The 22,091-nt window shown below is 46.0% G+C and overlaps 2 protein-coding genes and 1 long non-coding RNA gene across 5 annotated transcripts in view; 2 read left to right on the top strand and 1 right to left on the bottom strand.

The window, feature by feature from the left end:
- POLR3C (RNA polymerase III subunit C) lies at positions 1-14,230 on the top strand. Its single transcript, XM_083716631.1, has 15 exons — positions 1-184; positions 1,061-1,237; positions 1,621-1,876; positions 1,975-2,160; positions 2,698-2,786; positions 3,774-3,878; positions 5,144-5,236; positions 6,881-6,961; positions 7,095-7,146; positions 8,256-8,316; positions 10,079-10,229; positions 12,322-12,423; positions 12,531-12,580; positions 12,939-13,088; positions 13,974-14,230. The coding sequence occupies exons 2-15, from the start codon at positions 1,091-1,093 to the stop codon at positions 14,050-14,052; spliced, it is 1,602 nt and encodes a 533-aa protein (XP_083572757.1). The 5' UTR covers positions 1-184; positions 1,061-1,090; the 3' UTR covers positions 14,053-14,230.
- Positions 9,357-22,091, bottom strand: part of LOC310833817 — a 22,582-nt gene continuing 9,847 nt past the window's right edge. The window contains exon 2 of the long non-coding RNA XR_014558943.1: positions 9,357-9,663. This is a non-coding gene — a long non-coding RNA (uncharacterized lncRNA). The remainder of the gene's footprint in view (positions 9,664-22,091) is intronic.
- TAF6L (TATA-box binding protein associated factor 6 like) overlaps positions 16,618-22,091 on the top strand; it is an 18,291-nt gene continuing 12,817 nt past the window's right edge. The window contains exons 1-3 of one of the 3 annotated variants that reach the window (XM_083716627.1): positions 16,618-16,728; positions 18,611-18,797; positions 19,643-19,729. In XM_083716627.1, coding sequence (XP_083572753.1) covers positions 18,651-18,797; positions 19,643-19,729 — 234 coding nt within the window. In that variant the 5' untranslated portion in view covers positions 16,618-16,728; positions 18,611-18,650. Of the gene's footprint in view, positions 17,124-18,610; positions 18,798-19,642; positions 19,730-22,091 lie in introns of all 3 variants that reach the window. The other 2 variants (XM_083716628.1, XM_083716629.1) reach the window with 2 other exon arrangements.

Here is a 22,091-nt window from a genome sequence, read left to right on the forward strand (position 1 = left end):
GGGGCGGGGCGTCAAGACTGCTGGGTACCGGATGTGCTTCCCCGGGCATAGCGAAGGGTCCGGCGGAGCGTGGTTGCCATGGTTGCCGCAACGGAAAGGAAGGCGGAGGCCTAGTCGAGTAGGGAAAACGGGCCGCCCTCTGACCCGAAGGTTACGGGCTCGGGTGTAAAGAGAGTCCATTCGGGTAAGTAGAGGGGAGGGAGGACTCTTGGATCCGCAGCCACGGGGGTGTTGAGTCGGTGGAGATCACGTAGGGAGGAGGAGAGCTGGGAGCCAGGACTCCTGGGTTCATCAAGGGAGGGAGCGGCTGGACTTGGTCGTCTTTCTGGTCCAAGACGGCGGGGTCGATATAGGGGGTCAGCTGGGGTCTCCTGGGTTCATCAGGCAATGGCCAAGCATATGGAAGAACAAGCCTTGTTGTTATTATTATACGGTAGACCAGGTAACTTCAAGAATGTGAACTTAACCGGATGTGCATTTCCCCCTTCTTTAACCCCCTCGCCTTGATCTCGTTCCCTTTCCTCTTGTGTCAAATTCACAATCGTAAGCTTCTCAGCACGGACGCCCATTGCTATTCTGTAAAAACACCACGTGTGGTGTTTTGTGTGGGGTGCATTAAAAAAAACAAAACCATTGCGCGGATGTGTTGTCAGTGTTAATGAGGTTTACAGACTTGCACAGTAAAAGATTAAACGGAGCAGGGGATTTATTTTCTACAAGAGGTGTTCAGGCATGCAGTCTCCACTTCCTACCTCCAACACAGTTCAGTAAAAGCATTAGTACTTGAATCTGCTGAATGTGTATATTGGCTCTCACGGTGGATTAGCTGTAAAAATGTGAATACCCCATGCAGAGACTGGGGGGATTCTTTTGTTCATCTTATCCTTGCCTTCACATCTCTAGCCATATGACCACAGTAAAATGTCCAAAAGTTTAAGGCACACTCTCTTCAAGTACACTGACTGACATATGGTGGCAGTTAAAATTGGGATTTTAAGAGCTCTTTCCAGTCTCCAAACCCACTTGTGCTGACTTGTGTGGATACACTCTTCTCTTACAGAGGGCCAGACAGTTATAATATTGCTGCAAGATGACCCAGGCCGAAATCAAGCTCTCTTCCCTCTTGCTCTCTGAACATTTTGGAGAGATCGTAGAAAAGATTGGGACGCACCTCATTCGCATGGGTAGCCAGCCATTACGGATGATAGCTCATGACACTGGGATGTCACTTGACCAGGTATGCGTAGTGGTAGATGGCACTGATGCAGAAGAAAGGCTGTTACATGAATAATGGCTTTGCACTGGAGAACCATAGAGTTTTGGCCTTAAGTCAGGGAGACCCAGGTTCAAATGCCTGCTTGGTCATGAAGGTCCCTGTATAACTTTAGGCCTGTTAACTTCTTCCACCTCACAGGGGTGTTGTAAGTGGGCGAAGGGGTTCATTATAAATACTGCTGTTACTGGCAAAGGATTGCTCTGGATGATCCATAAGGTTCATTCTGACTCTTTGAATCCTTCTCACACTGTTTTGCTCAAAATATAATGCTGTGCTCTGGACTGGGGTTGGGTAGAGTCTGCAGATCTCCATATATACACCGTGCTTTTCTCCCACCTGCACAGGTTCGGAAGGCACTCTGTGTCCTGATCCAGCACAACTTGGTGACGTATGAGCTGCAGAAGCGAGGCCTGGTGGAGTATGAAGCCCAGTGCAGCCGAGTGCTGCGGATCCTCCGCTACCCCCGCTATATCTACACTGCCAAGACCCTTTATAGTGACACGGGTGAGCTGATCGTGGAGGAGCTGCTGCTCAATGGCAAGATGTCCATGAGCGCCACAGTGAAGAAAGTGGCTGACCGGCTGACAGAAACAATGGAAGGTGAGCTGAATTTAAGGTGGGGCTCAGCCCTGGAAAAGCACTTTTGGGTGGAGCCTGGAACTCAGGTCTGAGTTGAGGGTTTGTTTCCTTTTCTTCAGATGGTAAAACAATGGAGTACAGCGAAGTCTCGAGCACGTTTGTACGCCTGGCAGACACCCACTTTGTTCAGAGATGCCCATCAGTCCCTGAAGGTCCAGAGCCTTCTGATGGCCCGCCTCCTCCTGTGCCCACATTGCAGCTTAACGAGAAGGATATGTATGTGGTTCCAAAACTGAATCTCATAGGTGAGGAAACAACTCAGAGGCCCCATGATCATTTCGTTAATCCTTGTAAAACTGCATTGTCATAGAAGATGTGCAGCATTGGCTGGTGGCTGGTAAGCAATGTCTCAAAGCTATTTTTCTAAACAGCAAAGATGCCTGGGCTCAGCAAAGCTCATTTCAGGTGGTTTCAGGAGAGAAAGGAAATGGTGGTCCTGTCTGCAGTTGGTTTTATGCCATCTTAACTCATCCCCTTGCCGCCGCCACCCAAAAAGAAACCCTTGGGAGTTGTAACTTGTGATGCTGAAAAGTGTTTGTCCTTGCTTTTCTCTCCTCACACCCCTTCAAACCACAATTCTTGGGTTCCCAATGATAGTGGTTTGATTGTTAAATCATATGAAAACATCTGTGGATTTGTCCTGAAAGAAATAGATGGCGTATCATGCTTACAAAGCATGATCATTGATGGAAGATGAGGGCTGAGCAGCTATAAAAAGGTGGGCTTTGGCAGACTGCATCCTTATTGCTACTCAAAGTGCAGACCTTTCTTTTGGCCATCAGGGAAGGGGAAGAGGAGGCACTCTGACAACGGCCAAGACAATGGAGAACGCAAAGCGAAACGACAAAAGCAGGAGGCAGACAGCAATGAGGTAAAGAGGCCGCTAAGCTGGGTAGTGCATCCCATCATGAACGGGTACTGGAAGTTTAGCTTTCTCCATCACCTTGAAAGGAAGAGCAAATCTCCCATTGGTTTTAATCATAGCATCATAGAATTGTAGAGTTGGAAAGCACCACGAGGGTCACCTAGTCCAACCCCTTGCAATGTAGGAATCTTTGGCCAAACATGGGGCTCAAGCCCACGACCCTGAGATTAAGAGCCTTGTGCTCTACTGACTGTAATATCTAAATGATGGGTTTGGAGGAGGTAAGCAGTCTTGATATATTGTGAGGCAGAACAGGGGAGTGGACCTGTGGTGCCTTGGCAGGAGTTGGAGGATAGATCCTACCCACGTTTAGGGCATGATAAGGCTTGATTTCATGGCAGGGTGTGTCCCATGTAAATTAAGAGGAATTGTAACATCATTTGAGGTTGTGATCTGCGTAAGTTCAACTCAGAATAGACCTATTGAGAATAATGGACCTAAGTTACTCATGTTCATTAATGTATCTACTCCAAGTAGGACTATCATTGGTCGCAACCCTTGGTTTTATTACCTCTAGCACCAAAAGTGTTCTGCAGTTGTTATTTCATTTATTTATTTATCTCTCCCCGCCCCCACCCCAAGTCTTGTCTTGCTGGTCATTATAGCTGTGCAGATCAGCTCAATGGCATGTGGGCTCCGTTTCCTGAAGCCACAGAGGAAGCAGCCAACATGATTTTCCCCTCCCAATGACTTATTTAATAGAAGCGAAAGGAATTATGGATTTACTTGTTTTTAAAGCAAAATAAATCATGCAAATGAAGTTTCTGCACACTTGTTCTATTAGCATAATATATGCAGGTTGCAGGATTTAGTGTTTGTGGTGACAGAATTTTGGTTGGAGTGTGCTGGGGGTACAAGTAGCCCCCCCAGTTGTGCAATTGATACATAGGATAAAACTACGCTTCCCTCTTTCTCCCAATCAACACTTCTCAGTCTCCATCAGATGATGGAATCTACTGGCAAGTCAACATTGACCGTTTCCATCAGCACTTCCGAGATCAAGCCATTGTCAGTGCTGTGGCCAACAGAATGGACCAGGTGTGTTGCTTTCCTTCTTGTGGGGGGGGGGTCTATGTCATTAGACTAATATGTGGTGTGGCCACATTTGGGATACTGTGTACAGTTCTGGTTGCCCCACCTCAGAAAGGATACTCTAGAGATGGAAAAGTTTCAGAAACGGGCAGCTAAAACAATGAAGGGGATAGAGTGACCCTTCTATGAAGAAAGGTTGTAGCATTGGACACTTTCTTATTTAGAGAACAGGCGAGTAAAAGGAGACACAATAGAAGTTTATAAAATTATGCATGGCATGGAGAAAGTGGACAGAGAAAAGTTATACTCCCGCTTGCATAAAACCAGAACTTGTGGGCATCCAGTGAAGCTGAATGTTGGAAGTTTCAGGGCAGAAAAAAAGAAAACACTTCTTAATGTGGCACATAGTTAAATTGTATAACATGGGTCAGCAAACTAAGGCCCGCAGGCCAGATCAAGCCCAGTTGCCTTCTAAATCCAGCCTGCGGATGGTCCGGGAATCGCCGCGTGGATCGCCATTGTGCACATTCTTTCCCTCTCCCTCACACTGCTTCTCCTCGCCTTGCCTAGAGGAGGAAGGGGGCTGGGCTTTGTTGGTGCCAGCCCCTCTCCAGAGCCCTTTTGCACACTGCTCATTGTGCCGCCAGCCCCTGCCACTTGCAAGACACAGGAGCCACGGTTGGCTGAGTCCCCCTCTTGAGCGGCCGCCATTTAAAGCAGCCCCTCTCCGGAGCCCTTTCATGCACCACTCATCGTTCCTCGTTCATTTCCCTGCAAAAAATATAGTCCGCCCCCCCAAGGTCTGAGGGACAGTGGACCGGCCCCCTGCTGAAAAAGTTTGAGGACCCCTGCTTTAGAACTTGCCCGCACAGGAGGCAGTCATGGCCATTGGATTGCTTTAAAAGAGGGTTAGAAAAATTCATGGAGGAAAAGGCTATCAATGGCAACTAGCCATGATGGTTATTCTCTGCCTCAATACTCAGAGGCAGTAATACTTCTGAATACCCATTGCTGGAAACCACAGTAGGGGAGAGAGCTGTTTCCACTGCTTTGGCATTTCCTCCCCTGGCCAGTTTTTAGTTTATCAAAGAAGAGTTTTAGCTTTTCCCTTTCCCTTGGCATACTGGTTTTCTACGTACAGGGATTTATTACTTGATTTTGGTATGGCAGGGCTTTTTAATCATGCAAGCTTCCACCTACGTTTTACAGTCCATGCACAAAACAAAAACTTCCCTAAGAGTCCTGCCTCTGTCTCCTTCCCTTTCCGACAGACCAGTAGTGAAATTGTGCGGACGATGCTGCGAATGAGCGAAGTCACGACCTCTTCCAACGCGCCGTACACCATGCCCCTGTCTTCCAACGAGGTGAGCTGCTACTGGGGACTTGTTGGCAGATGTGTATGCAAGCATGTGTGTAAGGCGCATGTTCAGTGTATGTGTGGAGTTTGTGGGCATGTGTGCTCTGTGTACTTGTGGGGTGGCCCTGCCTTCTCCCAGCTCTGACCTTGACCCCTTTTTGCCACACCCACTTTCATTTGGGTTCCTCCCACCACTGGTGTGCAGTTCCTGGAAGGATGGCACAAGAGGCAAGGCAGCCCTTGGCCTAAAGAGGTCACTGACCCCCTGTAATACACCCCTCTAATAGAGTGGCTCATGCCTGCCATGACTGGGGGGTTCAGTCAGGATTTCATTGCTGTCCTTTCCCAGGTCAGAGTAGCTACTAGAGAGGGGATAGCTCATTTTTGCATGGCTTGCCTTGGTATGTGATATTGTTATTTATTTATATGTCATCTTTCAGCCAAAAAAAAGGCCCCCATGACAGCTCATAAAAATTACAAATGCAAATACAAACATATCAGCGCAAATGCAATACAAATCGTACTGAATCTTAACATCTCAAAAGGATATAATGTATTCATTTTCCTGCCAAAAGAGCAACAGATTATGCCCCACAAAACATTGAGAGAGAGCAGGAGAGAGCTTTTGTGAGTTGTTGGGTATTTCTTTCTTCATTTTATGTAATCTTAGAGCTGGAAGATGACCTTGGGGAGGTAATCTAGCCTAACCCTCTGCTCAGTGATGGGATCTTCCAGCAACTGCACACCTGGCAGATGGCTGCCCAGCTTCTGCTTAAAAACAACAACTCAGCAGCACAGAGCCTGTGCCTCCCAAGAAAGGCTGTTCTTTTGCTTAATAGCTCTTACTATTAGGAGGTTTTGTCAAAATCTGCTTCCCTTCAGTTCCCGGCTCTTGATTTCTCGTTTTTCCCTTTGGAGTATCAAAGAGCTAGCCTGCTCCACCAACAACATGACAGCCCTTCAGATATTTCAAGGCTGGTATCATGTTGTCGTCCCCTCCCATCTCCCTTTATTTTTTTCCAGGCTAAATATACTCCACGCTTTACAATGGTTTTCATAGGATTTATTATACTACTTGTTCTAGAACAATGGCATTATAGATTAATGGTTGTATATTTATGCACACTGTTTTTTAAATACTGTGTGTATATATATGTGTGTGTGTAGGTTTAGAAAATAAAGCTGTAAAAAGTAAATAAAATGTATAGATCAAATAAAAAGAGACTTTAAAACCATAACTGTGACAGAGTGCAATACAGAGGTTCTATATCAATATTAAGAAATGATTATGGAGAGATGGGTCAGAGTTTACATCAGAACTTGCATCAGGTCAGGAGCCACCCGCAACAAGAAGAAATGAATTGGTTAGGGAAGGGGACAGTCTGAAATGTGTCTAGGCCAGGCAAGATGAGAATCCTTCAAGGGGAAGACAAATACCCCCTCTATAGCTAACATGAGTCATTTCAGGTTTGTGTAATACACTTTTGTTGGTTATGAAGGTTATAAATGGAAACCGCACTATTCATTAAAATACATTGTTCTGTAAAGAACCTCTTGTAGGTCACCTGCTCTCTGGTTATGTTCAGTAATAGTTTAAAGTCTGTAAGAAGTCACAGGATATCTACAACACTGATTTGTTTGTTTTTTAAAGATATTTCGGTCGCTTCCGGCTGGTTACAACATCTCCAAACAGATTCTCGACCAGTACCTCACTCTATTAGCAGATGATCCGGTAAGAAAGTCCTCTTCTGGATGATTATTCTCATTTTGAACAATGCCTTTGAAATGGCATGCTCTTTTTCTTTTTTACTTCCTTTTTCTGATAATAACACCTTGTCTGGTTCAATCCTTTAATCTCCCCATAGCTGGAGTTTGTTGGCAAGTCGGGGGAGAGTGGCGGAGGAATGTACGTCATCAGTATCCTTTTTGACTTGGCTGTATCATGAGGACCGTTTTCGTGTTGGAGGGCAAGCTGTGCTGGTTGTTTAGGAGGGTGGGCCTGCGCTTCTATGCTGGACATGTGTACTTCTGTACATGAAGAGCACATTCCAGCCCACCCATTGTGGGGTGCCAGCTGCTACACGGGCTCAGCTCAGCCAACCTGGGGGAGATGCAGCAGAAGCCGGAGATAGCAGCTCACTTACCTAGCAAATGGATTGTGGGGCCCAGAGGAAAAGAGAACAGGTGGGGGGGGGGCAGGAGCCAAAGCAGCCCGCAAGAGCTCCTTCACAGTGCTGATCCCAGCTGCGGCACTAGAGCAAAGAGCAACCAATCCTGCACAGCCCACCTGTTCTTCACCTCAGCCACCAAATGCCTTAAAGAGATGCTTCTCTTACATCTCTTAAAGAGGGACTGGTGAATCTTAAGGAACCTGTTGCAGCCTGGACCTTGGAGCAGCCAATGTCCTCTCAAGCGAGGAAAGAACCAAGGGACAGGTTGGTTCTCTGCGCTTCTCTTTTCCCTGCCCCACATTTTCTCACTTAGTTGATCAGGGATCAGTTTATCCAAAGAGAAAAACTGAGAGAAAATGGCCAGGGGCAAAACAAGCTGGGCTTGCGTGGTCAGAGGCAGCAATGCTTCTGAATAAGAGTTGCTGGAAACGGCAAGTGGAGAGAGTGCTCTTGGGCTCAGGTCCTGCTTGCAGGTTTCCCACAGGCATCTGGTTGGCCACTGGATGGAGCATCACTGTCTCTGGCCATTTTGGCTTGTAGCCATTGATGGCCTTATTGTCCTCTATGAATTTGCCCATCTAAGTCAATGGCCATCATTGCCTCCTTGGGGAGCCATGGGTTTAACCATTTGCTGCATGAAGATGGACTTTTCCTTTATCTGTCCTGAATCTTGTAGGTTAGCAGGTGGCCCTGATGTGTCTTCGCATCATTGGAGAGCCTAGAAGGTGCCTCCCAAGTTAACCACCCAAACTGAAACTCCCGTCAGTTGGTTAGAAGGAGGTGAGGGGCAAACCACTTGGTGCGTACCAAAATGGAACTCTCCCTGACATTTTTCCCTAACCTTCCCTCAAACAGACCTTCATAAGGCCCTGGCGTCTCTGGCTACCGCAACGCTGGAATCAATAGTTCAGGAAAGGTAATGGGGAGCCTATCTGTTTGGAGATGCTGGAGTTGAAAACTTGCTTTGAGTCAAGGTAGCAGGCATGTCAGAGCTCATTGGCTTAATGTATTTGCAGTGTTATCTTGCATGCAGGCCTGCCTCAAGCCAGAAATGTAAAATGAGGCCAGCTCCTTGTGCCTGCTGCAGACATTTTTAGTCACCGTGGTGAAAGCAAAGTGCTATTTCCTCCTGCCAGCAGGGTGCAACCAAAGCTTCACGTTCATTTGTTTCATAAGAATTATATACAGATTGATTGTTTTAAAGCAAGGTTGAGGCGGTTTACGAAAAGAATAAGCTTATCAGTAAAAACAGTTTAAAAATGACGATTTAAAATAATCAAAAAATAATTTAAAAAACAGTAAGATGAAAACAGACTAAAATGCACATGACATTCTGCATCTCTGGGTAGGCTTGCCTAAACAAAAATGAGTTTGGCAGACACGAAACAGAGTACAGTGAAATTTCCTGCCTGATGTCAATAGGCAGAGAGTTCCAAAGTGGGTGCTGCCACACTAAAAGATTGATTTCTTACAGATGAGGAATGGTATTATGTGGCAACTATAATAGGTGCACGGGTGGCGCTGTGGGTTGAACCACAGAGCCTAGGACTTGCTGATCAGAAGGTTGGCGGTTCGAATCCCCGCGACGGGGTGAGCTCCTGTTGCTCGGTCCCTGCTCCTGCCAACCTAGCAGTTCGAAAGCATATCAAAGCGCAAGTAGATAAATAGTTACCACTCTGGCGGGAAGATAAACGGTGTTTCTGTGTGCTGCTCTGGTTCACCAGAAGTGGCTTAGTCATGCTGGCCACATGACCCGGAAGCTGTCTGCGGACAAACGCCGGCTCCCTCGGCCAATAAAGCGAGATGAGTGCCGCAACCCCAGAGTTGGTCACGACTGGACCTAATGGTCAGAGTTGGTCACGACTGGACCTTTATAATGGTGCTAGTTTCACAGACCAAAGCGGTCATGTGGGCATACATGGGGTACAGCGATCTCACAGGTAAACTGGTCCTGAGTTCTTTCAGTGTTTTACATTAGCTTCTCAGCCAAGCCTGTTTGCCATACATTTGTAGACCATCTGGTTAATGATAATTCAAGGACAGTTTTCCAATGTCAAGCAGCAACCATAAAAATGTTGATAAGCAGAGCACAGATCAGGCTGTCAAAGACTGACAGCAATGCTAACTGTGGACTGTACTGAATTTGTTGATCTTTTATCTTAATGCTTTCCTAGTAGAGAAAACATAGTTTTGAATAAACTGCTTATTTCTTTTCTAGTAAAGAAAATCATTCTGAGCTCTTTGTATCTCAGTACAGTAGTACCTCAGGTTAAGCACTTAATTTGTTCTGGAGGTCTATTCTTAACCTGAAGCACCACTTTAGCTAATGGGGCCTCCTGCTGCTGCGCCACCAGAGCACGATTTCTCATCTTTAAGCAAAGTTCTTAACCCGAGGTAATATTTCTGGGTTAGCAGAGTCTGTAACCTGAAGTGTATGTAACCCAAGGTACCACTGTAATACCTTGAAGTGCTTATAGCCATTGAGTCCCAATGATGGAATAAACTAAGCACAGTTAGAGCTCTACACATTCTTTCAGCCTTTGACAACTTCGTGCCCTCCAGATGTTTTGGAGTCCCAGCATCCATCAGTTGGAAGCCAAACTGAGAAGCCTGATGCATGATGAATTCAGAGAGTGCAAAAAACTAGCCTGCTATGCCATTTTATTTCTCTGATCTAGATTCGGGTCTCGTTGCGCTCGCATCTTCCGCCTCCTCCTGAGGAAGAAGCATCTGGAACAGAAACAAATAGAAGACTTTGCAATGATCCCTGCCAAGGAAGCAAAGGAAATGATGTACAAAATGCTGTCGACTAACTTTGTAGCCCTGCAGGTATGCTCCTTTGCGGGGGCGGGGGGGCGCTGTCCTGAATAATCTAGGTCTGAAAAATAAATTATACAAAACTAAAGTTCCATGGAAGACCTGAGCTGCTTGGATGCAAGTCAAGATGAGCAGGCCCTGAGGAAATAAGGTGGAAGCAGAATTCTTTGCAAGATTGCAACTCCTGTGCATACCATTCTCAACTCCCAGTGTGCTGTTTTCTTTTTTCTTTCTTTTTTCTTTTTTCCCCTTTTTTTGAATTTTTTTATTTTCAATGCAGAATCATAACAAAAATTACAAACATTGAATCCAAAATAATACTATACAAACAAAAAAAACCCCGGAACATACAAAAAAAAAAAAAACCAGAAAAGAAAAGGGGAAAAAAACAAAGGAAACAAAACAAAACTAAACAAAAATGGAAAAGCACACATCTACAGAAAAAAACCATATCATTACGTACATAAACACAAATTGACTTCCTTCCTTTGTTCTAAGACCTCAAAAAATTTACTCTTACTGTATTGTTGTGTCTAATTAGATTACTTCCACCTTTGTACTTTTTTTTTTACACCATTTTTCTTTTTCTTTAACCCTGTAAAGCATCATTCATTACATACCAATATACTTACTCCAGAACAATGTTTTTTCATATACTCTTTAGCACAACCCCATTCTTTTAATAATTTCTGGTCCGATTGTCCCCTTATGTAAGCTGTGAGTCTTGCCAGATTTATGTATTCACAAAATTTAATTTGCCAATCTTTCACTGACTGAATTTTTCTGCCTTTCCAGTTTTTAGCTATAAGCATCCTGGCAGCTGCTGTTGCATAAAGGAATACTTTCCTTTGATTTTCGGGGATATCATTTGTAATTAAACCTAAAAGGAATGCCTCCGGTTTTTTACTGAAAGATATTTTAAACATCTTTTTGAGTTCCTAATAGATTTCATTCCAGAATTGTTTAATAGGTCGGCATTCCCACCACATCCCAGTGTGCTGTTTTAATCAGCGTGAAAACCAGTTCCTGAGGTTCCGTCACACTCTAGCATCATCAAGAAACCAGACGTGTCACAGGGCTGTGCTGATTAAGGGGTGGGGTTCTGCAGGTTGGAGCAAAACCAGTTCTCAGTGGTTCCCATGGAATTTTATGGGGACAAAAACTCGAGACGCAAGCATTATGAAGGGCAACGGAGCCTGGAAAGAGGTGTAGTTAGTACACCCACACCTTGGCCTCTTGTCTATGGCCCCTATTCCACTGAAAGGCTGCCATGGATTCCTGTATAGAAAAGTTGAAAGTGGTGTGCTTGAGCATCAACATCAGAGGCAAAGTTGGTGATGACATGAGAGAAAGCCTTTGCTGTGGCCGCTCCCAGATGGCAGGATTCCCTCCCAAGGGAGGCTAGACTGGCTCCCTCCTTGTCAGTCTTCTGCTGGAAGGTTAAGACCTTGTTTAGATTGGCCTTTGGAAACCAAGGTGCAGGTGATGCTGACCACGGGGCTGTCTTTGGGCAAACTGCATTTAATGCTAGGCTTAAATGTGTTTTTCATGTGTTTTAACTTGCTTTCAACTGGTTTGTTTTTATTGCTTTGTATATTATAAAGGTGTTATAAGGATGCCGCCTTGAATCCCAGCTTGGGAGAAAGGCAGGATATAAATGCATTAAATAAATAAGAAACACAAGAAGAGCCTGCTGGATCCGACCAGTGGCCCACCTAGTTCTGCATCCTGCTCTCACAGTGGCCACCCAGTGGCTAAGGGACAGCATTGCAAATCAGGAATCATTGGCCTCAAATCCCATCACTGCCACTGAACATGCTCTTTCTCAGCTTCACTCCCCCCCCCACCTGCAAAATAATAATAATAATAATAGTAGTAGTAGTAGTAGTAGTAATAATAATTTTATTATTTATACCCGCCCATCCGGCTGGGTTTCCCCAGCCACTCTGGGCGGCTCCCAACAGATTAAAAACAGAATAAAACATCAAACATTAACAACTTCCCAACCGGAGGTACCATTGTAGAGGTATGTAAATAAGTCAGCATTGCAGTTCTCTTTTCATTATTAAGCAAACATTGTGGGTGTTCTCTCATTCAAAAACAGGAGATCCCCAAGACCCCCGATCATGCCCCTTCCCGCACTTTCTACCTATATACAGTGAACAGGCTCTCATCTGCACGGATGCTGCTCCATCGCTGTTACAAGGTACGTGTCCTGTGGCTTCACTGCCCTCGCTTTCCTTTTTTAAAAAAAAAAAAATGCCGGGAGAAATTGGATTGCAATAGCCCTTTTATCTTCCTCCTCCCTTCCAGAGCATGGCCAACCTCATAGAAAGACGCCTGCATGAGACTAAGGAGAACCGGTGAGTGAGCTGTCCTGGGGGGAGGAGGGTGGTTAGGGCAAGAAGTTGGAGCCCTCAAGATCCACCTCCGCAGGGCCACTCTTCCTCTGTTCATCACTGCCGTCACAGCTTTGTGGTGCTGTGTGACAGGTTGCAAATCTCTGATTTTCAAAGGTCTGTTAAAAGTGGGAAACTCGCAGAGCTGACCCCCATTTCTTCTATGTGAGTTTGTCTCAATGGGACTCACCCCAGGAGGACTACATGAATTCTCCCTTGTGAAGGAGTCTTGATTCTCTGCTCGGGCCTTGCCCCATCTTTGGCCAGCCTTAAACTGAAGTGGTGTGGTTCTGTCTGACCCGTGGCTTCTGTCCTGTGCCAGGCGTCTGCTGGAAAAATCCCAGCGGGTAGAAGCCATCCTCGCCTCAATACAGGCCTCGGGGGCAGAGGAGGCACAGCTGCAGGAGATCGAGGAAATGATCACAGCCCCTGAACGGCAGCAGCTGGAGAGCCTCAAGCACAACGTCAACAAGTAAGTGAGGAGGAGCAGAATGGTGGGGATCAGAGAAGGGACCTTGGACGTCATCAAGTCCAAGCCATTTGCTCAGTGCAGGATCTGACTACAGCATTCTGGGCAGGGGGCTGCTCAGCAGATCCTTCCTGCTCAGAGTGTGCCCCTCAGTACCTGTTGCTGAGGGACACATGGAAAGGTGGAGGGCTGTTGCCTTTATGCATTCCTTATGGACTTCTCAGAAGCTGCTGACTGGCCACTACAGGAAAGAGAAAATTTGGAGGGTAAACACGCCCTCAGTCAACCCACCCAGACAGGTTCTTTTTGTGCTGCCTTCGTAGGCCAGTCCCAAATCAGAGGGCATGACCCCTCTTATATTTAAGGGGTCACTTCTGTGGCCAGAATTGCCTCCAGGACATCAGGTGGAATGACTTCCATAAATTTTGAGAGAGTGAGCGTGTCTACTTTTTTCTTTTTAAACCACACCACAGGGCTAATAATGTGGATTTATTCACAAAGCCCTATCAAATTGCTTCTTGGGGAAGCTTAAATGTTTTCTCTCACCCACCCCTCCCTGTGTATATCTGACATATAAGATCAAGATTGTCACCTGATTACTTTTCTTAGTAAAAGTGATACTCAAATGTCACAGCAGCCATCAGGGTAAAAGGAAGTACTCCCCACCTTCTCTCTCTTTCTCACACAGATGAGAATAGACCACTTCTAAAATGTCACTTGCCATCTGCAGTTTTCACAGTACTTGTATTTTTTTTAAAAAAAGTTTAGTTGTTAACTGGTTTTAATCAATGTTTTGTTTATTAACATATTTTTAACTGAGTAATCAAAACTGACATATAATGTAGCCGGAATAATAGATATATTCATATTTCTCCCCTTTTAACAAAGGATTGATGCAAGTGAGAACCAAGTGGATGAAACCATATTCATTTTGGAATCCTATATCAACAGCACCATCAAGAGCTGAACAACCCCAGTGACTACAAGGCAATGGAGAGGGGCTGTCTTCCTCCTCCCTAAGGAGCAATTCTGTCTCCCCATCACAAGCAGGGCTAATGGACACAGTGTTGGGTGTGCTTCAACCACTGCTTGTGACTCTATTTATGTCAATTTTTTACAAAAGGAAATAAAAAGACAGACCTGTTGACATAGACTGGTTGGGAAGTGTTAAGGGGAAGAATGTGTATTTGGGTGTGAAAGGATTGTTCTAAAACACAGCCTTGCCTAGACAGCAGCTTCCCTCTTCCACCATCTTCCAGTTCAGAAGGAACCATGAGACTTCAAGATTGCTGTAAATCAGGACTAAGTATTTTATCCCTCCCAGTGGGTCATAGAGAGGTGGGTAGACTTGTCACAGTGTTCTGCCACTCCCTGTGGTGGGCCCCACTAGAAAATTGAGCAGGGGCACTCAAATAACTGTATCACTGAATGCATTTCCAAGGCTTCAGTTCTCGAACATAGCCTCTCCATAAGTGGCTGGAGGTCTGACATCAACAACACTTATATTTGCATAGCTTTTATACAGGAACCAGATCTTGTCAAAATGATTGTGTTTGGTTTGACTTTGAATGATGCTTCTATGCTGTGCTAAATGTTCAGAAAGTGCTAGATCCCAAACTTGTAATCCTGTCACAGGTGAACCTTTGGGGTCTTTCCAACAGGAGGTGATCTCTAAATGGGCAGCTCTAAACAGCATGGCAGTTGTGTCCTTATGTATAAGGGAAGGGACTAGATTGGCACCCAATTACGTGGTTTGGGTTCAATAATTTGACCAATAATATTAGGAGACAACTTCAAAAATGTTTTGCCAAACCCCAATAAGCTTATCACACTCACCACAACTGTACAAGGGTCCATCTCTTGCTAAAGACCCACCAGCATTGAGATGAACTCACAGAGGTGCTACAGTAACATTGTCTCACCCACCCTAGGGACATAGGTGCTGGTTGACCAGGACTTGCAGCCCTACTAAGGGTGCCCTACATACCGTATTTTTTGCTCTATAAGACTCACTTTTTCCCTCCTAAAAAGTAAGGGGAAATAAGTGTGCTTCTTATGGAGCGAATGCAGGCTGCGCAGCTATCCCAGAAGCCAGAACAGCAAGAGGGATTGCTGCTTTCACTGCGCAGCGATCCCTCTTGCTGTTCTGGCTTCTGAGATTCAGAATATTTTTTTCTTGTTTTCCTCCTCCAAAAACTAGGTGCGTCTTGTGGTCTGGTGCGTCCCATAGAGCAAAAAATACGGTACATAGATTCAGGTGTGCCTAAGGCCCTTCACATTGCTGTTAGCTGTTAGCTTGGGGGTGCTGATGGTCCGCCTGTTGGCCTATGTCTATGGGGTGGAGCTAGCTCATGCACCAGAAGCTTCTTTGTAAATTCCTACTTGAAGAGGATGTCATTTCCTTGCAAGGCTCATTGCCTGTACAAGCAGGATTGGAGGCGATTTCCAAAAGGACTTCAGTGCCAGCAAGCTCTGCGCTAATTCCAGTGGCTTTCACCCATCACAGCACCGTTAATAGACTACAGCTCCCAGGATTCTTTAGGGGAAGCCATGACTGTTTCAAGCAGTCTCATAGCCCTTTAAATGTATGGTATGAATGTGACCAAAGTCTTGCACCTCAAAGATTCCAGCAATGTTTGTTGTTACACAAGCTTTTGTGAGCTAGAGTCCTCTTCATCAGGTGTGTGAAGTACTATCCTCCAATAACAGGTAGTCTGTATATGTATATGTGTTGTAAAGAGCTATGAAATGCAAGCAGGACAGTCTGGCAATTCCATTGAAATGTAAATATATGCAGATACAAAACCATGCCCAATCACAACAGCAGCAACTGGTGTAAAAGTCATCTGAGGTTGATCTCTGTGGGCACACCCAAACCATACATTAAAAGCACAGCTAGTTCACATTTAAAGTACGTGGCTTCCCCCAAAGAATCCTGGGAACTGTAGTCTGTTACAGGTGCTTGGAATCCTGGCTCTCTGGTGGGGAAACTAAAGCTCCCAGGATTCCTTGGTTCACGTGCTTTAAATATGCACTGAATGTGCTTTAAATGCATACTGTGTAGATACATTAGTGCAGCTGTATTTGAATTGTCCTATTACAATTTCACGCTTGCTTGGCCCCACTGGGTTGGATCCAATGATAGTGCTACTCAGAGTAGGCTCACTGAAATGATCGACATAACTAAGATCCATTCATTTCAATGGGTCTACTCTCTGAGTTGAACTGAACCCATTAATTATAACTTCCTCCCATCCCTTTGCACCTCGTATGCTCCATATACTTACCAACTTCATGCATCTATGTAGCTGAGCTCATGCCAGAATTTACTATACGGGTCGCCGCAACAAAACTCCGTTGCTTTTGCCGCAGCTGACTTAAACGCGGCTGCTTAAGAGTTGCTGCCCCTTTAAGCGGCAGCCTTGGGCGGCTGACCACGCTCTGTCACATGATAGGATTCTGGCAACATTGGCGGCTTCTGCCCTTACTTTGTCACGTGGCGACGAGGCACTGCGACAGTGGGGCCAATAGTAGCTCTGGTGAGCTGCGCGGCCGTCTTCTCGCTGAGCTGCTGTTGCTGATTGGCTGAGCCACAGAGAAAGGCGTGGTTGGAGAAGGCAGAGGTCTTGGAGCTGGGAAGCAGGTAATTCCTTTTCACTTCACTTGCCGCTTTCTATTATCCGGGCGGCGGCTCTAAGGTTGCACCCGTTCCCCCCACCTCCTCGCATGCAATTATGGAATCATAGAAGTATAGAGTTGGAAGGGACCCCGTGGGTCATCTAGTCAAACCCCCTGCAATTCGGGAATCCTTTGCTGCACGTGGGGCTCGAACTCACGACCCTGAGATCAAGCGTCTCATGCTGTACAGATTTGTGAAGAAACTATTTGCGCATCCTCTCAAGGATCCAGCTCTCCTTTCCCTCCAATATCTCTTCCCAATTTTGAATGAACGTTTACCCCTATGGGGCTGGGGGCGGGCCGGGGGGCGGGAAGAGGGAGCTTGGCAATGGCGACTGGGAGGCGGGAGATAATGGAGAGGTTTGTTTTATTTCCTTACATTTATTACTGCTGGGTTTTTTTTTCTTTTGGTGATGGTGGTGATAGTATTAATAGTAGTAGTATTAATCGAATAGTTCATTTATTACACATTAAGGTCATAGAATATAAAGCTATCAGTGACTACTAGCCACAATGGCTATGCCATAGATCCTTGTGCATACCAGTTGCTGGAAGCCACAGTAAGGGAAAGAGCTGGCTAGCCTGTTTCCTACAGGCATCTGGTTGGCCCCTGAGAGAACAGGATGCTGGAGTAGATGAGCCACTGGCCTGATCCAGCAGGCTCTTCTATTGTACTTAAGGTCCCAGACTGGGTTACAATACGTTATACCTCACCTTCCTCATTTCCTGCCGCTCATGGCATTGTAGATGTGGATCACATGATGGGGTCTCCATTTCACAATCAGGCAGTAAATAGACCATGCCCTGCTTAGGTGGAAGAATGATGGCGGCCTGGTGTGCCTTCATACCATACGTAGCCTGTAACCTAAGATCCCAAATTTTTATTATTATTCTTGAGGTCCCCCCCCCCCACTCCTTTTGCTTCTATGGTGGAGCCCAGGTAGTTCCCAGATGCAGTTCTACTGCAGACACTGGCCAGATTAAAATTGCGCAAGGTGTTAAGAAGGTCAGAAGCTGCCTTATACCAAGTTAGATTGTTCAGAATTGTCTGTTGCACTGACTGGCAGCAGCTGTCAGGGGTTTCATTCAAGAAATCTCAACCCAGCCCTACTTGGAGATGCCTTTGGGAGTTGAAGCTGGGACCATATACGTGCATAATAGATTATTTTTAGTAAACCACTCTGAAGGTTCTTCTACAATCAAGCAGCAGATACACTTTATGAAGTAAAAATAACTTTAAAAGATAGATTCATTGTCATTGACAAAGGTCACATTCATATGCCCCATATATACCCACACTTGACTGCTTTGCTTGGCAAAAAATGTGCCGCATAATACCTGTCCGGCCTTTCTAAGATCTTGATCTTTTAGTGTCGCAGCACTTACCTTTTAGAACTGCCTTTCTACTGATACCAAACAGGGACCTTCATTGGATTCTTTTTAGTGCCTGCCGAAAGCATTCTAACCCTTCCCAGATGCTTAGAAATGCTAATGTGAATTTCAGTTTGTTTTAACTCTTTGTATGTTTTTTAAACTATTGTAAATTTATCTTGAATGTCTTGTTTTACTCTTTTCTGTAAACTTCTTTGAGGTTTCCGTTACAGTCAAGGAGTGTATAAATTGTGCAAAATCGAATAAGTAAATAAAATCCCCCCTCCCCATTTAATCCCCACAACAACCCCATGAGGTAGGTTAGGCTGAGACACAATTACTGGCTCAAGGTTATCTGAGTGAACTTCCAGGCCAAGTGGGGATTGAACCCTGGACTCCTAGGTCCTAGTCTGGCACTAACCACTACACCCCCACTGTCTCTCTCTTGCGTCATGCTCAACCTCTCTTTAATGTAGGCCTCAGTGAAGCCTGCTTACCTGTCCAGCTGCCACAGCCATGTCGGATAGGGAGGAGCGCCGCTTTGTGGAGATCCCACGGGAGTCGGTGCGGCTGATGGCTGAGAGCACCGGGGTGGAGCTGACGGACGAGGTGGCCTCCCTCCTGGCTGAAGATGTCTGTTACCGCCTGCGAGAAGCCACTCAGGTGAGGGAGGCCTTAGTGGGTCCAGTTCTGAGGATTCTGGGAAACAGAGGGGCCAGCTTTGCACCCTCCATCCCTCCTACTGTTGACAACCTGTCTCATTCCCAGCCCCAGTTTGCCAATAGGACACTATTTTGGTGACTGATCAGCCAGTTGGGCTTGCCGATCGGAAGGTTGGCCGTTCAAATCCCCATGACAGAGTGAGCTCTGTCCCAGCTCCTGCCAACCTAGCAGTTCAAAAGCATACCAGTGCAAGTAGATAAATAGGTACTGCTGTGGCGGGAAGGTAAATGGTGTTTCCATGTGCTCTGGCACTTGTCACGGTGTTTCATCACACCAGAAGTGGTTTAGTCCTGCTGGCCACATGACCCGGAAAGCTGTCTGTGGACAAACGCCGGCTCCCTTGGCCTGAAAGTGAGATGAGCGCCGCATCCCCATAGATGCCTTTGACTGGACTTAACCGTCCAGGGGTCCTTTACCTTTACCAATTTCCCCCATTCCTTAGGTTAAAACATGAAATCAAACCTGCAATGACATAAAAATTATAAATTTTAAAAATGCAGATATGTATGTAATAAAAGCCAAGGGAACTAACAATGTATGCTGAAAGTGCATTCACTTGCTTATTCCACCTGGTTCCCTTTAAATATTTTGGACCTGAACTCCCATCAGTTGTGGGCAGCATGGTCATTTTGGACCACTATTCACATCAGCCCCAACCTGTTGTGGTCTAAGGATGCCTGAAGGTCCACAGTGGGGGAGGGGGGCACACCGTACCGTGATAGACATCCCAAGGACCTGACTTCATCTGATGTGACTTTTTGTATGTTCTTTCTTCTCGCTTTCAGAACAGTTCCCAGTTCATGAAACACACCAAACGGAGAAAGCTGACGGTAGAGGACTTCAATCGTGCCCTGCGCTGGAGTAATGTTGAGGTGAACCCGGGAGGCCTGGCATTCTTGAGAACTGGGCAAATTGGCTGGCCCCAAATGGACCCCTCTTTGGACACCTTCCCTCTTGGCGGCAGCTAAAAGCCAGGAAGCTCCTTGATAGTTAGAATGATTTAGGATGCTGCTTTTGCCCAGGCTGGAGGGACGTGAGATGCAAAGGAGCGTGAGAACACAAGCTGCTGTTGGATCAGGCCAGTGGCCCAGCTAGTCCAGCATGCTGTTCTCACAGTGGCCAACCAGGTGCCTTATTGTGAAACCTTCAAGTAGGACCCAAGCACAAGAGCCCTCTTCCGTCCTGCAGTTTCCAGCAGCTGGTATTCAGAAGCATTTGCTGCCCCTGACAACAGAGGCAGAGGATAACCATCATGGGTAGCAGCCATGGATTGATTAGCCTTTTCTCCATGGATTTTAAAGCCACCTGAGCTTCTTGTGAGAGCAAGTTCCATAGCTGAACTATGTTCTATGCGGAGAAGTATTTTCTTTGATCTTTCAGCCATCAGATTCATTGGATGTCCAGATTCATGGACTGATTAATGGAGGCTATCGATGATGGCTAGCCACAGTGGTTGTGCTCTCCCTTTGCAGTCAGTAATGCTTCTGAAGCCCTTCACGGCCTAGGACCTTCGTACCTACGGGACCGCCTCTCCTGGTATGCCCCGGGGAGGACCTTAAGGTCCATAAATAGCAACACCCTAGAGGTCCCGGGCCCTAAGGAAGTCAGATTAGCCTCAACCAGAGCCAGGGCCTTTTTAACACTGGCTCCGGCCTGGTGGAACGCTCTGTCTCATGAGACCAGGGCCCTGCAGGATCTGATTTCAGACCAGGGCCCTGCAGGATCTGATTTCTTTCCGCAGGGCCTGTAAGACAGAGTTGTTCTGCCTGGCCTTTGGCTTGGAATCAACTTGATCCCCTTCCCCTCTTTCCTTTTTACTTTCTCCTTCTGTGATGGAACTCCTATTTGGGGGCTTCCCTGGCTTTTTTCTGGCCCACGTAGGACCAGTCTGGATAGTTGGCCTTGGTGAAGATTTGACATTTTCATCCCCAAAAAGTTTTTGATTTGAGTTTCTACTGAAATGAGGCTGCATTTTAATGTTGTATTTTAGTCTTGTTTTTAAGTTGTATTTTAATCAATTGTTTTTATACCTGGTGTTAGCCGCCCTTAGCTCTGTCTTAGCTGGGGAGGGCGGGGTATAAATAAAACTTATTCTTATTATGGCGGCGCAAGCACTTGCAGCGGCTCGGCACTCCGAAGACCGGTTTTCAGTGAGTTGTGTTTTATTTTTATCTGTGAACTTATTGCTGCTATGGACTGTGAACACTCAGGGACAAGTAATTTATAGTCGTCAAGAGCTCTTAAGTATCGGCAGAGAAGGCTGCAGCCAGGAGGTCTCAACCTACAACATTCCAGCTGAGCTTATCAGAGAGCCTCCATATCTTGCATATCCTTGGGATACTCCCCTTGCTCTCCTGGCCAGAAAGAAAAGAAAACGGAGAGGGCGTAAGCAGAAGAGGGGCTGTAGAGCTGGACTACGAGTGAGGCTAAGTAAAAATCCTCACAAGCCTGCATTGCCAAGTCTCCTTGTATCAAATGTTAGATCTTTACCCAACAAGGCAGAGGAGTTGGAACTTATTACCTCTCGGCAGAAAAGTATCCGGGACTGCTGTGTTATGGTCCTTTTAGAGACGTGGCTGGATTCCTCCTTTCCACAGGGACTTTTGCAGCTAGAAGGACGCTCAGTAATTAGAGCGGATAGAACCGCCGAATCCGGGAAGAGCAGAGGAGGAGGAATTTGCGTTTATATAAATAACAACTGGAGCTCGGACATTAAACAAATGGACACGCATTGTTCTCCTGACTTGGAGTACCTAGTGGTGAAGTGCCGCCCTTTTTATTTGCCACGTGAGTTTAATGTTGTCATAATAACAGCGGTGTATATACCTCCCGATGCAAATACTACTACAGCTATGGGTCACCTGCTAACTGCTATTAGCAAACAGCAGCGGGCCCACCCGGATGGAGCATTTGTGGTTGCTGGTGATTTCAATCGAGCCGATTTAAGGACTGTGCTTCCTAAGTTCCACCAGTATGTTGATTGTCCCACTAGGGGGGGAAATACCCTAGACCGAGTATATAGTAACATCATGCATGGATACAAGACCAAGCCCTTGCCCAATTTGGGACAGTCAGACCACATATCCTTACTTATGATACCATCATATAGACCTCTCGTATGCAGAATTAGACCATCAACTAGAGAGATACGAGTGTGGCCAGCAGGTGCATCCGAGCAACTTCAAGATTGCTTTCGGAACACTGAATGGTCACTTTTTGTGGAGAATAATGTGG

The sequence above is a fragment of the Podarcis gaigeae genome (genome assembly GCF_964106915.1).
Source record: "Podarcis gaigeae genome assembly, chromosome: 16".
Taxonomy (NCBI): Eukaryota; Metazoa; Chordata; class Lepidosauria; order Squamata; family Lacertidae; genus Podarcis; species Podarcis gaigeae.